The sequence below is a fragment of the Chroicocephalus ridibundus genome, chromosome 1, assembly GCF_963924245.1.
Source record: "Chroicocephalus ridibundus chromosome 1, bChrRid1.1, whole genome shotgun sequence".
Lineage (NCBI taxonomy): Eukaryota > Metazoa > Chordata > Aves > Charadriiformes > Laridae > Chroicocephalus > Chroicocephalus ridibundus.
The window spans coordinates 211,136,515-211,154,367 of NC_086284.1; the positions used below are offsets into that span (position 1 = coordinate 211,136,515).

General features: G+C 40.6%; 1 protein-coding gene across 10 annotated transcripts in view; it reads right to left on the reverse strand.

Annotated features, from left to right (window-relative positions):
• Positions 1-17,853, reverse strand: part of SEMA3D (semaphorin 3D) — a 145,952-nt gene that overhangs the window by 9,251 nt on the left and 118,848 nt on the right. For all 10 annotated transcript variants that reach the window (XM_063323560.1, XM_063323562.1, XM_063323556.1 and 7 more), the window contains 6 exons: positions 16,267-16,489; positions 13,141-13,229; positions 11,261-11,302; positions 9,847-10,004; positions 6,892-6,956; positions 4,495-4,634 (listed from right to left, as the gene is read on the reverse strand). In XM_063323560.1, the coding sequence (XP_063179630.1) occupies positions 4,495-4,634; positions 6,892-6,956; positions 9,847-10,004; positions 11,261-11,302; positions 13,141-13,229; positions 16,267-16,489 (717 nt within the window). The remainder of the gene's footprint in view (positions 1-4,494; positions 4,635-6,891; positions 6,957-9,846; positions 10,005-11,260; positions 11,303-13,140; positions 13,230-16,266; positions 16,490-17,853) is intronic.

Consider the following 17,853-nt stretch of genomic DNA (forward strand, 5'->3'; position numbering starts at 1 on the left):
TGGGTGGATTTATTCTCACAACCAGGTATGAATAGAGACATAAGGTGAGAGTTAAAAGCGATCTGCACCTATTCTGTCACTTCAGACCATATGGTTTGTTCTGTCCCCTGCAAGGGGAGGTGGCAGCTTGGCACACCTGGAGCTGCAGGAGACTCAGGCTAAAGTGCAGCCTAAAGCAGAGGGGCTAATACTTTTCAGAGCTACGGGGCACTAAAACTAATGGCTTTGTAGGGAGCCATGCATTTGCTATTTGCAGTCCTGACACCTATTATATACATAACATAACACATAGGAATTTTTTTTGAGAAATAAATAAATATCTGTTTTAATCTTCAGCAAACTTCAGCAGTTTAAGATATTATGAACAGATGACGTCCCTGTTTTTTTTTTTTATGAACTCCAGCCACCGAAACGCTCTGCCTCATCTCAGTGAGTAACCCTGCATGCACAGGAACAAACATGATCAATTGCGTGAGCAACACTAAACACAAAAGCACTAGATATTTGACTCCTGACCTTAAAATGGCCCCAGACTACAGGGAAATGTACTCCCACTGGCAGCCAAATGACCTGGTGACAGCTCCTGTACCACAGGAGATCCTGTCCCTCCCCGCAGGTTGCTCTGCCTGGAAGTCACATTCTGAACCATGACCCTACGGGTGAAATGTCGGGGACATCCTGCTGGGCCAAACGCTTCCCATCTAGTCTGGATTTTGCCCTTTTCCTTCCCTCAGGAAGCTGTAGTACATGTCCGGGACACTGCATAACCATCTATTTGTGAAGTCAGGTTTAAAGACTTGCTGAGACGTTACAGTTCCAGCCCTGGAACTAAAAGTCCGTAACCTAAGTTCCAGGTGCACAGAGTCATTTGCAAAGCATGGTATCGTCATCACAATAAGTTACCCCGCTAAGACACGCACTAAAATAATGCACAGTGTTATTTGAGAAATCTGCTGCAGGAAGGGAGAGAGAGAGCAGAAAATATAATTGTAATGGGAAAAGTTATGGTAAGGCATGGGCTGAGCAAAGATCAAGCTGCACATTAAATATGACCATGCTGTTTCTGTCACATGTGGTATTTTTGTCAAATCGAAGTACTTTGAAAAGAAAGTCAATTACTCTGCTGATCTGCTCTGGATGTTCTAGGAAGGCCTCCAATTAGGCTTTAATACTGATGATAAATTCAAATTAGAAAACCTGAAAATCTCAATTTCTGGATCCCCAAATTAACAAGGGATTAACATTTTAACCTGCAAATACCCTTATTTTACTTAATAGAAGGAGTGATTGTACAGCATCTCTACAGACCCAGTCGTTTATATAGGCAGCCATAGATAAAATTAGGAATTTAACTTTAGGTACGTGCATTTGAAAACATGACATTTCTAGATTAATATCTTTACCTTAAAAAATAACCAATACATCTTTTTTTTTCTTCTAAAAATTATATCTCCCAATATGACGATTCAAGATGTGCAAGTTGAATTTGCTCAGGAGGTCAAGTTCTTAAGACCCTAGAACTAACCTGGGTCAAAATACTAGAAATTTCATTACTATAAGAATTTAGTGGCAGGAATCAAACAAAACTAATAGCTAAATACTGTCTTCAAGTGATCTGATACTGTAATCCTCAATGTGTGCATATGCGTTTATATAGGCTGTTATTTTCAAAGACTGCAAAAAAAACCCAAAAAAACCTAAGAAAACCACCCCAAGGAGTGGCGGAACATGTGCTCCAACTTCTATTTTATCGAAGCTAGATCACAGAAACTCTGCTATGGCTTTAGGGACAATATGTGGTAAGAAGATATTTGCCTACTGTTAGTATTCATAATGTAGAAAATCTGTCTGCAGATTTCTCCTTGAAATTTTCTTCTAAATTTGCCTCAAAGGTTAATCTAGCCTTTTAGCAAAGCTTTACTTTTCTCATGCAAACAGATGTCAGACAGTTTACAGAGAGCGAGCCCGGTAAACATTGCTAATGTGCAAAGATGTATGCTGTGTGCTCGCTGGAGCTTCAAACGCCGTCACACGTGCGCATGCATTCCCTTATTCTCTCTCAATGTGCACATCCTTGGCACGTTGGGCAGTCCTGCAGTATGGGACATCACCGTGCCTGGGTAACCGGCATCTGGCCCAGAACAAGCAGCAGGGACCAGGTCACGGCCACAATGTACCTTTTGAAAATAAAAAGCATGGCAAAAAAATTATATACCCTTAACTGAGTCTGTGCTGTCTAGGTATAGCCTGCCCTAACTTTGTTCAAAAGTTTGTTTGACCCGCAGTTTGTTCCACAATCAAATAAGAAAGATAACTTGAGCTTGGCTTTCTGACCTTCAGAGGCCTATCTGAACCTGTAATTTATGAGAAAATCAACTGATTTTTTTTTTTTCCCCCCTAAATTGACACAGATAAAACTCAAAAGCAGCCCTTCAAAAGAGGCTTTCAAATCTTGAAAGTGTGACTTCTTATGATACAGAAATATTACATTCTTCACAGGGAACCGTCTGCTTTATGCAAAGTTTGCAGCTCTTTTTGAGATGCTCAGGAGCATGCTATAGTTGCAAAACACTGTTATAAAAAATGATTGAATCTCCTCAAAACTTGACATAACTTTCTGTTCAGTAAAAAGAAAAATAAAAAAACACACCAAAAAAAAAAACCACCCAAAAAAGCCCTGTTAACTATCTGCTTAAATTTACTTAAAATGAACCTTAAACACATGGTTAAAATTAGGCAAGTACTTCGCGTGTTTCCCTGATCAAATATGTAAGGGCATTTAGAAACTGCTGCCTTAGGGAAGTAGAGCCAAGAGTCTTCTGTACAGGACAGTTAAAGGTAAATCAATTAAAGCACAAACAATGAATGCCCGTAGGTCTTTACAGGCTGATACACTCCTAGCTGGGTTTTCACTTCGACCACCTGTGGCTGAGAGCGTGCTTGAGTAGCTGATCAGAAGATCACATATATTTTTTCCAAGTATGGACTGTAATGGAGGTTAGAGGTGCTATTTCAAACCGGTAATCTTTCTTTTGGTGTTTAGTGCATGTTGTGGGAAGCACTGCATCTACAAATTAATGATGTTTTTATTCTCAGCAGAGGAAAGAATCTTTGCTAATCCAAAGCCTGAGTGAAAGAAGGGGAGTAAATGAAAAGTACTGCAGTGTCACAGACAATGACAGCCTTGCGTGTTTTTTTGCCTTATCTGGTGGAAAATGAGAAGTGCCTTGTATCCCCTTACTCTGGCTTTCTGGGCCAAGACGTAACTGGCGTTGCAACTTTGGGACTACTGCCATGAGTCACATCTCACCCAGAGGTGATGCTCTCATAGGCACCTGGCCTGGCCTGCATCTCCCCGGCCTTCAGAAGGAACCAGCACATTTTCTGCACCCAGAACATCTCATAGGAAGATGTTGTGTGTTTGATACACACATCACAATCAATAGGAACATCAATAGGAAGACAGGTTGTGTGTTTGATAGCTCCTGTTAGTTAAACTGATTTTTGTCTCAGATGAACATTTAACAAAAAAGCATATCTAACACCTGGGACCAGCTCGTTTGAACGGGCAGTTCTTTTCCCTTCTCCTTCCCTGCTGCCATGGTTGCTATGACAGCAGGACTTGGCATCAGACACAAAGTCACTCAGGTAAGAGAAAGGCTACGAAAACTCCTGAGGTTTGAAACTCACTTCAACCCAGTCCAAATCAGTCCCAGCACATTGACCTTTTGGGCACGGCAGAGGGTTCCTTTGTCTCTACCTCAGAGAGGAATCAGCAGGAAATTGTGTAGGGGGCATGCAGGGACATGGAGGCTTCCCCAGGGCTCCTCCACCAGTGAGGACCCCAAACCCACCTCCTGCAGGAATTGAGGGCCATCACCAGTCTCACTGCTTTCTACTTCACATGCAAGATGCAATTCTTTAACCTGACGCGTCTGCATCAGTGCAGAGTGACATTTAAGAAAAATTCTCAGACTCCACTAACAAGTAAAAAAACAAATAAAAAAAGCTTTTTACTGCACAGACCATTCCTTCTCTGGGGAGAGATGGAGAGAAGCAGCAAGCCGTACGTGCAATTCTTAACTACACTGCTTAACATGGTAAGGGAAGGCAATCAGACACTAAATGGAGTAGAGATTTTATTAAAACAAAAGTGTTTGAACATACTTTTACCTACAGAAGTAGTGGTTGTGTTACTTTCTGGACAAAAGAGCATTTTTTTCAGTATTTAAAGCCTAATTTCTCTTTTTTTTTTCTTTTTTTTTAACAGAATGAGCATGTAAGTCAAAATAAATATCTATATCTGCTTATGACACAGTGCAAATGGCTTCTCTCTTCCCCACTGCATGCCCCAAATGGTGATACCAGAATGCTATGTGATACCTAAGGTGAGGCAAGGAAAAGTAAAACATTGACTAATCCCAGTAACTCCTACCTTTCAATGCTCAGCTGAATTCTCTATAGAGGAAACTTGCCTTGATGACTATAACTTACCTCTTCTCGATGTTCTTCTCCAGAGCGCTGAATGTACCACCTAATAGAGGCTTGCTGGGACTTAGGAATACATTCCAGAAAAGTTGAATTAAATTCAATGCCAAAAATCACCTTTTCATCAGCAGTTTCATGACTAATGCCTGGAAAGCAAACATGGTACAGGAGATTAACCCTGACCTGGTTTTTAAAGCAATGGGAACATAGCCTGATTCAGAACAGATGCTATAAGAGTGAGTGAATTATAAAAAAGCAAAAGGAAACTTAACTTTTAGCTTAAACTATAACTATAAGGATTTAGAGGCGTCTGCTAACCTTCCTTCGGTGCAACTGGTTTTTAAGGAGGTCAATAAAATCTGTATCACGAGCTTGCTCCATTTTAAAGTTGAGGCTTTCACCTTTGAGGAATTTAAAATCTGACCTGTATTTTTCCTTTAAGTAACACAACTACTAAACCTGAGCTAAAGCTGCTAAAGGTAGATTGTACAGTCTGGTTTGTTCTTCCCAAACACTTTAAAGGAGTCACAGAGCTGAAGTAAACCGAAGTTTACCTTCAGTATAATTTGAAATGCTCTGTAGTATGTTTCAGACCAAACAGTGAAGGAGCCATGAGCAGATCTGGGCTCCTTTCTTGGCCTTCTGTAAACCTGAGCAAGTAATTTCTAATCTCTGCATCTGCATTTCCCTTTCCAGTCTGTCTTATCTGCCTCATCTGCCTTACCATCAGAATAAAGCTCCTTCTTACGCCCTGCCAATAGCAGAAAGGAAGGTGAAAGCAGTGGCGTCTCCTAAATCAAAAGTTAGCTCAACAACAAAATGAATACAATTTTGGATTGTTTTTTCAGTATAATAAGTACCTATATGAGATCTGTAGAAATTCAAGCTCTCCACATTAAATGCTTTTCTTTCATTTCACTGTGCCATTGAGATTTCAGTAGAGCCAAACAACTTCATGCAGCCAATGAAGTCTCTGGGAGGGAATCTCACACAGTGGAGCACTGAATTTAAATAGGTTTTGGGGCCATAATGTTATTAATTATTGCAAAGGGCATAAATAAGCCAAAAGCCTGGAGTGGCACAGGTCAGATTCATGGTTTTATGGCACACAGGGGTCATCCCCAGCTGGATAAAATTTCTGTCGGTGCTGCTACATCAGGGCAAAGGATTAATACCAGTTTCTGTGCTAAGTCATTTTACATTTGTCTAGTAAAGCCTACTCTTCCAGTATCTCTTTATCCTTCCAGGAAAATGTGACATTGTCAGCCTTTCTGCTGGGGTTTCTATAACCTTGAGCTTTGCACGGTCTCAGATACCACTATTTGGAGGGCTATGGTAAGCAGCAAGTGGGGAAATTCTGTCCCTTTGGGAATGAGCAGGAGTTTTGTCGTTGACTTTAATGGAAATGAGGTTTTACCCTGACTTTTTAACTACGTCTGCAAGCCCACATGTACAGTCAGAGCCCTCTATATTGTGCAACAGGCTCAAGTCTTTGATCCTGTGGCAAACAGCTCTGATTTCTGCAGTGACTCACGCCGAGATCTGCGGCAGGCATCCAGCACCACAGTGGCATGAAAATAACCAGAGATCAATGGAAAGTGGTGGCTCGGCCCAAATCAAACGTTCAGCACAGCGATACAATCAATACTGTTTTGACTGGGTTGTTCCCTTTAATAAGTGGCTAGAAGCGCCCCAGACAAACCCAAGCTTGGTTTCAAATGCTTTTCATTTAATTTTACGCTGCCGCAGAGATTGCCGCGCAACCGCAGGATTTCATACTGACAGCGCTCGCTGTAAGAGAAGAGCTGCAGTTGCCAAAGGAGCAAGCCAGACCCTTTGGCATCTGAAAAGAGGGTGTGGGAAAGGGAGGGGGGACCCGACGGAGAGCGGGGGGGGGGGGGCAGGCTCTTGTTAATAACAGGAGTATTTAAGTAGCTGCGGGGATGGGAAGGGGTTGGTTTGGCAGCTGGAGCTGGGCTTTGGGACTCGTGTCAAGTGTATGCGGTGGAAGGGGAGAAGATGGCGTGTTCCCCATGCACCCCTGCGGGTTTCCTCGCGGGATTATCTCCCCTGTTTCTGGATGAACGGAGGCCCTGATAGCCACTTGTAGGGATGTGTGTGATGTTTTTGCATCAAGGGTACATCTTCCTCCCTTAGGTGAGTGCTGGGGAGGGTCACCTGTAAGAGATGTGAGGATGCTGTCTCATGACGGCTACCCCTTATTAGCCCCAGCTCCCCAGATTTAACTGCAGGAGGGGTAATGTATGTGATGTGTGAGAAAGGCAACTGCTTTAACAGTGTTATTCTGTCAGGCTCAGCAGGTTTTCGCAGACAGATGAAGATCCTAACAGCAAACTCTGTTGTCAAAGTGACTAAAGAGTGAGAAAGGTGCAAAATACTCACTGTCTTCCACATCCCAGCATTGTGCAACGGGGTCCCCGTATTTGACGTCTTGCCTCCTGGCTCGCCTATGGGAAGAGCATGCAAACTTGTAACACTTCGGGCATAATTGCTGGAATTCAACAACAAAATACAGAGGAGCTCAGCAGATGTGGACTCGCATTGCTCCCACCCTACTGCTGACAATTACGGTCTTAACTAAAACCAGCCTCACCCTCAAAGCAGCATGTGGCCTAGAGAGATTTGTACAATTGACATCAAGAGAAGGGTCTGTGATTTGGGAAACCACTGGGAGGGGAAAGAGAAAAAGCAAGAGAGAAAAATCTGCCTAGAATGAAGACCATGCAATATAGTGACAAAAAGAGCATCTAAACCTGCTTCAGGAGCATAGGACATGGGTCTCCTGCTGGGGTGGTCTGTCTTGGAAATGCCTAAAAACATCCTTAATGTTGCATGTCATGGAAAAGGTCTGAGGTTCAACAGGTGATATTCAAAATTGAGCTCAGGACCAGCCCAAGGTGATACCAACTAGTAAACCAATCATTAAAATGAAGAGAGAAAAGCATGTTTGAGTCTGGTAATAAACAATTGACAAATATGATTACCATTCATCTTTATGGACAGAAAAAATGCTTGAGACAATAGTCTAAGATGACTCTGTTCCTTTCCACAAATACCTTGCCTACTGTCCTGGTTTGAGGTAAAACAGGAGCAACTTTCTGTTGAGTAATTTTATTTCTTAGCTAGGCCTCTTCTAACTCTCTGAAATTAACAGCACGTTGTGTCTAAAACAGTTCATTCAGAGTGAAAAGACAGTTTGTGCCATGGAATGGTATGCAGAAAGGCTCTTCCTTATTGTTATAACAACCAAGGTCAGCTCGTTTCGTTATTTGCCCCATTGGACGGTTGGAAGCAGAAAAGCGTAGAGGGGTCCCACCTGCAGGGAGGAGCGGACAGGACAGGTGACTCAAAATTGACCAACAGGGGTATTCCATTCCATCTGCCCCATGCTCAGTATAAAAGCTGAGGGATCAAAGGGTCAATCCTGTTCCCTCAATGGTTGTCGTCCGAGGAGGACCCTGTCTGTTCATCTGCCTTTGATCCCGATCCGTGTGTTCCTGACTCCAACTCTGGAACCCGGTTCCCACCCGTCACTGAGTCCAGCCTGGGACTTCCCCAGTGCCTGCCGGTGACATCATCCTGGGAGCTTAATACAGTTTTGTGTACACCGTATCTATTTAATTATTTTCCTTTTTATTCTTATTATTAATATTTCATTAAAGTAGTTTATTTTCTTCTAACCTCATAAATCTCTTTAACTCTCCTCCACCTCTCCACGCACGAGAGGCTGGGGGGGAGCATCTGTTGCCGGCCATTGGTCGATTTGGCCAAAACCACGACACCTACTAATGTCTGAGTGTGTTACTTAAACTCGCTGTGATTTAGTGTAATTTCAGTGTAACAGCATTTAAAAAAAAAAAAAACAAAAAAACCCCCAAACTCTTCCTCCATGGATCATTGCATTTATCTCCCAAGAGTTACAAAAAAAGTTGCATTTTATTTTTTCAGTAGAAGAACTGGAAACCCGGACTGGACAGCCACACTGGAGACAACAGGAGCGGGACGTCCTATGTGCAGAGCAATGTCTCGGCAGAAGAGCAGGTTCCTGAGGCCGAGTTGTCCACTGTGGTAAAAGCTATAGACATGCTGGAAGCACAGGCTGCTACACAGAAGAAAAATATTCCAGTAACAGATCTACTGGAGGATTCCCAAGGCCAGTCACCCATCCCTTGTTTTGGTGCCAGAGACTTTTGGCCTTCCCACCAAAGTGCACATCTGTTAAAAAGCATGGACCATCAATCTCTGTGTCCCAGCCCACCTCAGGCTTCAGCAAGCCTCATGTGTCACTAACTTTGCAGTGAGCCTGAACACTTGCTTTTCTCCTTTCATTTATGCTTCTCTGAATTTAGTTTGCTTTGGCTTTGGGGTAAAACACATAAAGTTCCTTGACACCATGACACGATAACTTATGAGTCATTAACTTCAATGGTTTGTCTAATTGCTCAGGTTCCGGCCCTGCGACTGCTAAGGTAGCAAGTCTCGTTCCATAGCCTGGGCTGAGACTGCAACCTCTGACCCTCACTGCAAGAATTACTGTCAGGAAGGCTTTGTCCAAAGGGGAATGAAGAGGCTGTGAAGGACCCTGTCTCAACAAGAGAGCTCAGAGCTCCCACTAAATCAGCCAAAAACTCCAAGAGACACATCCAGCCGCTTAGGTACTGCACTACTAGACCCTGCAACGTGCTCTCCCTCCACGTAGATGCATACTGCTGTCCTAGCTGGTGAGTACAGAAAGTTCAGATGAAGCTTCTCTCACTGTGGAAAAAATGGTCCCAACGTAGTCAAATCACAGTACTTAAATCTCTGTCTCCCTCTCATGGCTAGACCACAAACACAATTGAGGAGTGACACACTTTGAGACAAATTATCTAAATTAGTTAAATCCAACAGGAGAAGCTTGTTTGTTTATATCGGGGAATTAAATGTCTTTTATTTTTGACCACTCCGCGATATTATATTAAACTCCGCTTTATAACTATGGCGGTCGCCCTATGCAAAAGGCAGAAGCTTAAGAGAGGCTCTTGTGTCTCTGCCAGAGTCAGTCACAACCTGGACCTCCATCTGAGCATCTCACGCCTTAAAGCATTCAGCATAAAAATGGAAAGTGGTGGATTTATGATGTTAGCTGCAGTAGCTGAGTTACTGTCACACACGCTTAAACAAAGCTATGTTGTCTTCACAGCTCTTTGAGCAGAAATGTGAAACATGGCCAGAGTATGATCAAATTTTAAAGCAAATGACATGCTAAGTAAAAAGGCAACACGTTCTGATTGGGAACCTCTAAAATTCTTGCAAGCAGCAAGATCTTTTACAGCACGTTGTATTTTTTTTTCTTACCTTTTAGAAGTGGGGGCATATCTGGAACATGAGTTTCCATCCCAGGCACAGTATGGGTCTCTGGCAAGGCAGCAATCTGCACAAGCCTTCCCATACGTGTGACATCTGTGCAGAGAGAGCTGAACCAATCCATCCCTGGAACCAATGTACAATTGTTGCTGCAAATCAGGCAAAGCGAATGAATTAGGAGCGTTCTCCAAGTAGCCTGTTTAAAAAGTTCCCTTCTTCAGTGCCACACTTGCAGACTTTCAACCTTGTCCCAGATTTTACAAAATGAGGAAGAAATCCTCCTTTACCATAAAATGTTTCTCAGGGCTGAGTGTGAACTGGCCAGTCCCCATCAATCCCTGACAACACAGCGGAGAGGGAAGGGGACTGCAGTCCTGGAAAGACACCAGCACTCAACACCCTTACACCTTTAGATTTGTGCTGCAATAAAAAATCAGAAGCAAACCATGGAAAGAATGGTTTAATAACACATGTAAAAACAAGTGGCTGGGTAGCCGTGCCGTCAAGAATCTGGGAACTAGGGACGACCTTGCGTGGATAAAACTTCATCTTCTGCTTCTGATCCTTAGGTAAGGTGGGGATAATATTACTCCCCGCTCCCCAGCGTGTGAGTAGATTGCGTGTTGAGCCAAGGGTGGTCCAAGTGCTTGCTGTTGAGCCGGAGCTGGCTCATGCAATACTTCCAGCTGGCCTGCCACCTTTTTTCAGGGGAGATGAGACCCAGCTGTGCTATGCGTGCCTGAGCGGCAAAATACCTCTTCCCGTGTGAGGGAGGCATGTTGTGCCGGAGCTGCTCTGGCAACTTTGGCAGGGCAGGGACGGATGGCTCTGGTGTCACGCTGGCTCCCAAACGTGCACGTAGCCATCGTAGAGCTCAGAACTGCCATAAAACTGTTTCCCATCGGGAGATTCCCAACCGGGGAGTGGCTCCCGTGACTGCCAGGATTGGACCACCCAGATTTAGACTGCAATTTTAGCAGAAGGGGACTGGTTTTCAGTCTGCTTGCACACAAATTTTAGCACAGTGAGGCCCTGATCTCTCTTGACTACTAATAAAAATAACAACAATAATAGTAATAATAATTTATTACTAGATTGTAAAGAGACAAGTATTTCTAGTGTCCAGAAAATGAATGTGCATTGACTTCATTCACAAATACCACTACCATATGACTAAAGACTTGTTTCCATGAATAATTGCCAGCTTGGTAGACGAATTACTGTTTGTAAGCAAATGTGAATTAGGCAGGCAAACAAGTTCAAATATATCCCCTTCTTTCCAGATACATTTTAAGAGTCACCCATGGAAAGCTTGGCCAGTAAGTAACAGGTGTCACCTGAAAATAACAAGCTAAGAGTTCAGTGTACCATATATCCTGCAGTAATTAAGCGAGCCTGTGATTACCTGCTTCTGAGAAATCTCCATGGTTGAGATAAACGAAGGGTGCTGAAAAACAAATTAGTAAGGCGCATTACTTTACACATTCCCTGTTCTTAATGAAAAAAAGAACAGAACTTAACATCAAAATGTAAATAAAATTACAGATCCATTTGCTTGGTTTAAACAAATATTAAAAACAAAAAAACCAGAAATCACTAAATTCATACTTCAAAAAATACCTCCCATAAATTTTCCCTGCTGCTTATGAGGCAACTGACTTTAATTCTTAGAGTTTGCAATCTATCCCGTCCTGACTGGCAACGAGCCTTCACATCAACTTAAGTTCTTATTAAGCACTATTTGAAAGGCTTAGATGGCATTTAAGGGATACATAAGCAGATCCTCTGCACCAGGATGTATTTTACTTCTATGACAGACAGTGAAATTTTTTGCCAGTGACTGATGTAAGAATACGATAAAGCTCAGAGTATTATCTGTTGCCTAATAGAAGATGATTAACCTAAGCCCATTGTTTAATGTTAATGCAGTTCAAGGAAATAAGGGATGTTTTTTCAGCCCTTCACCCCCTTCAATTTTCTTGATTCAAAAACATAGAGGTAACAGTTATAAATGTTACCAATAAAAACGTGAAGGAATGTCTGCTGAGCAGGAAAAAAAATAACCTTTTTTTTTTTTTAAATATGATATGGTACATTTGCCCTTGACGTTGCGGTTTAAGAATGCAGCAAATTGGTGCACATACTGAAACTGCTGATTACTTGGCAGGCTACTGAGTAATCTTGAAATTTTCAAAGTGATATTTATAATTGGTGACCAAGACAGTGGGAAGAAGACATGGAGATCCTTTAAATCAAAGTTTCACCATAAACATGATACCAAAATGCATATGGAGAAATATAGTCTTTGAAATAATTATTAAGGATCCAGTCCTTACATTTGGAAAACACTGTCTCTAAGTTGCAAATTCATTTATTTAATATGGGCAGAAATTCTGGCCAGGACCTCACACAGCACATAGGAGAGAGGATGTGTGAGAAAGTAATCAAAATGCCATGGATGCAGATATAATTTGATGAAAAAGCAAGGTGAAAACTGAAGAAGAGCTATACAGAGTGAGATAAAAGCAAAATCAGAATCCAAAGAATGAAGAAGGAACTACTAAATGAAAAAGAAAATCAGTAGGGAAGACACAGGTCTCAATTTTCCTGCTGTAACGATGTGTTGACGTCAGCTCCCTCACCAGCACTGAGGTTAATCAGAAATCGTGCCTGTGCAACAGAAAGGAAGTTTGGGCTTTTATACAAGCTCTATTTATGAAGAAGTCTTTGGTGTTAGCAGGGCTCCGGTTACTTTTCTTCTTTATCACTCAGCCAGAATAACCAAATCAAAATGGTCAAAAATGTTGAGTCAGCCTTCACCAATAAAATTAAAACACATTGATAATCAAAACTAACTGTGTTTTATTTTCTTTATGTTTTCAATTCTGAAAGTTGTTAAAGAAGTCTCCACATCTGTGTAATTTTGTTTGTTTGTTTAAAAAAAAAATAATAATTGTACTGAGAATAATCCCAAAGTTGTGACAATAGAAAATATTGGCATTAAAAATAAAATAATACTAATAAAAAAATTGGGGCTTACAATAAGATTTCAAACTAGAACAAGGCAGGATAAATTAGACTTTCTATGAGTTTGAAAAATCACGGTCTGTTTGGTCCTGGACTTTTTTCAATTGACTTTTACCCAAAGAATACCAAGCCACTTAAAAATTTACACAGTGTCCCTCTGGAAACTTAAACTAGTTCCAGTAAACAAACAACGAGACAGACAAAGACAGTTTGGGCCCTGAATAATATTTCATTGATGTTGTGACTGTTAATGCTTACCTTGAATATCTGCAGCTCTTCCAGGACCACCTCCTCCTTAGTCCACTTCTCCTTTGTGATACTCACAACTTTCAGGACTGTGCCTATGTCTGAAACAAACGTTCATCATTTAAAACCTACAGATAAGTTTCAGTATGTATGTGCCACTCCATTTCTTACTTCACAGCAACTTGATCTCAGATATTTATTTTTTTTTATACAAGCGATTCTGTAAACTTACAAAGAAAAACTAAAAACTTGTCCCTGAAGATAAAGCGAATGTATCAAGGATGTAGCCTTCAAAAACCATCTATCCCTATCTGCATCTATGGCTACCTACATAGCTCTGTACAATACATTTATGGTTTTACTGTATGGCTGAGCCAACACGACAAGCATGGGAATTGGGGTCCATCTGACCCCAAAGAGATCCAGCTCTGGGGACTCAATTGGAAGGAAATTATTTCATCTTTTTTATAGAATTAATTTTCATCCAGTATAGCACCTTAATCAGAAGTAGGTTTAATTTTAACGTGGGGAGTTAAGCGATGCACTTTTTTTCATTTATCTTTTCACTTTAGGGAATTTTTTGAACAACATCTCTATTTAGCATCAAAATCTTCACTTAATCATTACAGAAATTACTTCTTTGGAGTTACCTGGATTTTTATTTTTTTTTAAATTTAAATCTATTCATCAATTTTAACCTGAATTGCTACTTGGTGAAAAAAATAGCTGCTCATTTCATCTCAGACCATTACATGCTGGTGAATCTTGAATGGCCTTAAAAAGAACCCTTAAAAACTGCTTAGGGGAAGTGAACTGGGTGCTGGGATGTGCAGTGTGGAAATGACACGGTGCAGCTTAGTCCTAAGCGCTATGCATAGTATTGAAATGATGAAAAATAATACATTATAATGGAAAGAATGAGATTTTCATTCTTGTTTTCCCAAACTACTGAAGATCATATTACCAATCAAAGCTGAAAGTATTTCAGTTTGCCTTATGTATTAGAGCACTTTTTTGTTTGTTTATTTGACATAATTGCCAAAGCCTGCATATGTACAAGTTGGTTGCATAGCTTCTGATCTGCTGCTGCTCAAAATCTCCTGGGTTATTTGGTATATCTGTATTTGATCTCTTTATATAATATTTGAAATTTTATCTTTCAGTTTATTTTTTTCCATAGGACAAGTTTAGAGGATAAAATAGAGCAAAAACATGTGCTTCTGGAAAAGAAAACTCACTTTTAAGGAAGGCACTGCAAATAAGTACATATCGCATGTTATGGAGTGCCACCTAGTGACTGCATGGTCCGTGCTGGCCCTCACACCTCTAAACCGGACAATTTACTCAAAGAATCAGCACTGGAGCTGGGTAGGAACAGTTAACCTGGGGGTATTTGAGTTGCTAATATCTCAATATAATTTTATTCCTATGACAAATTTTATAGTGGAGGATAGCAAACATCTAAAAGCCATCTCTATAGCCACTAAAATAATATTTTGTACATTTTAGTTAGTGAACTCATCTTTTCAGACAGCTAATTTTTAAATTACATTTGCTCACTATTATCAGAAGAAAAGTAAGTTTTAGTGAATATTCCTGAATCCTAGGCATCTTACAGCTTGGGAATGTCTTCCCTTTCCTTCTCCGTGGACTATATTAAAGATTGCATTCAGAAAGCAACAAGGATTTTCCATCATTATGGCTAGAGCTTATTTCTAGCCTTCTCCGACAGCAGGGGAGCAAACAGCACTTTAATGTTCTTTTTTATGCAACTATGCTTTTCTCTCTGACACCTCTCTTGACTTGTGGGGATCATAGAAGGACTCTCACACTGCCTTTTTTGGAAGACAAGAGTTGTGAGAGGGATTGAGTTGAGAGACATAAATGGTCCAAGAGAGGGGCTGCGTCTGGACTCGTGTGTGTGATAACACATCTGGGAAGCTCTTGAAGGCTGAGACAACCCACACTTTATAACAGGCAATACTCTGTGACAATGCATTCCTTTCCCCAAATCACTTCAGAGTATCTCTACTTATCAAGCTGCACCTTATGACACCAAATCTGCTCATAGACCAGATAAAATGTTGTGCAATCCAATAGCACTGGGGTAAGATTCAAAGAGAAATCTCATTTTCCCTGCAGCTCATGGCAGTAGCTTATCCACTGCCCTTGGATAAACTTTTTCACCTCCATATACCTTGGTTTACCTGCTGTGAGATGGGGATAATGGCAATGACCTCTTTATTGAAGTGTTCAGATCTAACAGTGAGAAGTGCTTTATAAGACTTATTACTAGTGAGAGAACGTCCCACTGCAGATTAAGAACAAGAAATTCCAGTGGAGTAAACTAGCAGATTATTACTTCAGAAATGTTATGAACAGGTATGTTAATATTTCTTAGCAAACCATCCTGTTGGGTGATTCATCCAGCGATTCTGAATTTAATTACTATGCTAAAACTGGACTTTTTCCTTAAGGCATATAACTATCATAAAAATGTAAATAGATATATAATTATCCATAGAAAAACTGCAAAGTAGGTTTCTTCCCAGACAGAGTAGTTTAACCTCTCTCTGTTCAATCTTGATCCTCTAGTTTGGAGCTGTTCTTGTTTCTAAGTAACATCTTTAAAAGTATTTAAGTGGAATTGTCGCTTTAGGTTCAATTTTAAATCTTTCTTAGCTGTTCAAGGTCACATGAGACTTAATGCTGAAGCGCCATGTCACTAGTCACAACAGGAAGTACTCCCTGAAGTTATTACGGTTAATTATTTTTCTTTTAATTGGCTATTGATGTGCTGCCAGCAGGAGCCAGACTACCATGTAATGTAAAGACAGGTACTGAATGGTACCCAGGGGTTAAGAAGGTCCAGGTACTCTGACCCTTAACTGGTTTATCACCTGGGGACCAGGAGACATTAAAATCCCAATACTAGCAATTGCCTGAGCTGACAAATTAATCTAATTGTATCATTGGCATGAAGAGCTGGCACAGAATCAGCAGCATCTAAATGCTTCCCAAAGATGCATGCATAGGAAAAAGATGTTAATCAACAGGTTTATTTAGGACCTGCTGGAGTAAAAGTGTTCTTAAAAGATGTGGTTTATGCAGATTGATAGTGGAAGTCCTCTCTCATACCTGTTCCTAGGAAAATAACATCATATTGCCCATCCTCTGCCATGACGTGATCCACCACAATCTGAGTCAGACGATAGTCCACATTGATTCGAGTGAATACTGGTCCTCCCGTCACTGGATAAACGGATTTGTACATCAGTGGATGGCGTTTAATAAAACTAATGACTTCATCGGGAAAGTCTCTGGTAGACTTTATGAGCGGATCATAGGTTTTGCTTGGACACTGAACGAAAGAGAGAGAACAAGAAGATGAGAGGAATATTAGGAAAGAAGTACACGTAATCTGCAGGTTTCTTGGTATAGCAGGAAAGCCTTCTGGTCCAGATCAGCTATATCAGTTTGTAAAGAACATTGTACTTTGATTTACAGTTGAAAAACCTCAGTGTTGATTTGGAAGCGTGGGAGCACGCTGGAGGTGTGTCCTCCTCTGGTTCTTCAAAGAGTCATTTTCTCCCTCATTTCTCCACTCTCTCCTCTTCTCTTTTCATTTTAACCTCTCCTCAAAAGCTCTTCCCCTTCATCTTCATTTTCGTTTATCCTGCTCCCACCTATTCTGCTTTATCTTTTAAAACCACCCAAAACTTCTTAGTTTGTTTAATCTCACTCATTTGTACTGATATTCAGAATTATAAATCTTCCATTCCTGTTAGTTATATGCTTATATCTGCAACTACCTAGATTTATGCTAGCTTTGAATAAAAATTCTTACAGCCTTTTCTTTTTTCTCAGTCACAGATTTTTTTAACCTAAATCAAAACTTAGATAGGGCATGAACTTTAATAGCTTCTCTAAGATACTCAGGAAAAGAAGAAAGCATTAGAAAAGAGAAGTTCTCTGTCTGGTGTTGAATAAAATGTGAATAAATTCATATTTGTTTCATTAACATATCTATAAACACAAATGACTAAAAGCTACACAAATTTTTTGAGTTTTATCACCAAATGTTCTTTAAGACCATAATCAAGACCCTTTATGTTTCTTAATCTAGCAGTGCTCCTGAAGGGAGCATGAGACATGTCTTGATAGTCATACCACGATCACCAATAATGAAAATACATTTTTTATTATTATTATTAGCATACAAGCAGTACATTCAGTACCTTTTTGTGCTGCGAACATTTTTTTTAATCATATATTGGAACCAGCAAAATTTAGCCATAAACAATCTAATAATATAGGAAAATATCTATTTTTTTCTTTAAATATTTAGAAACTACTTGTATGTAATACCATAATGTCATCGGTGTCAGCCCCTTTGGAAATTTGGTCTTACAACTAAGTCACAAATTCAATCCGTATTCAAGTAGAAATCAAGTGTTCTTTGAGAACGCTTGCGAAGACAGTAAGAAATCAGGTTGCTCAGTGATTTTTCTCATCCCAAAGCAGCACTTGGTCACTATTAATTCATTTTGTGAAAGCATTGCTTTAAAACCAGAGAAATTCTCATGATGGGCTCAGTACATCTGCAACGAATTTCATCTCCTTGTTCCCTGTCCCACTCACGGGCGCCTTATCATGTTGGATATTTTACAAAGACAAGGAAATCAAGCCTGGGGCAAAGAAGACCATTCATGCTGTCTAGCTCTC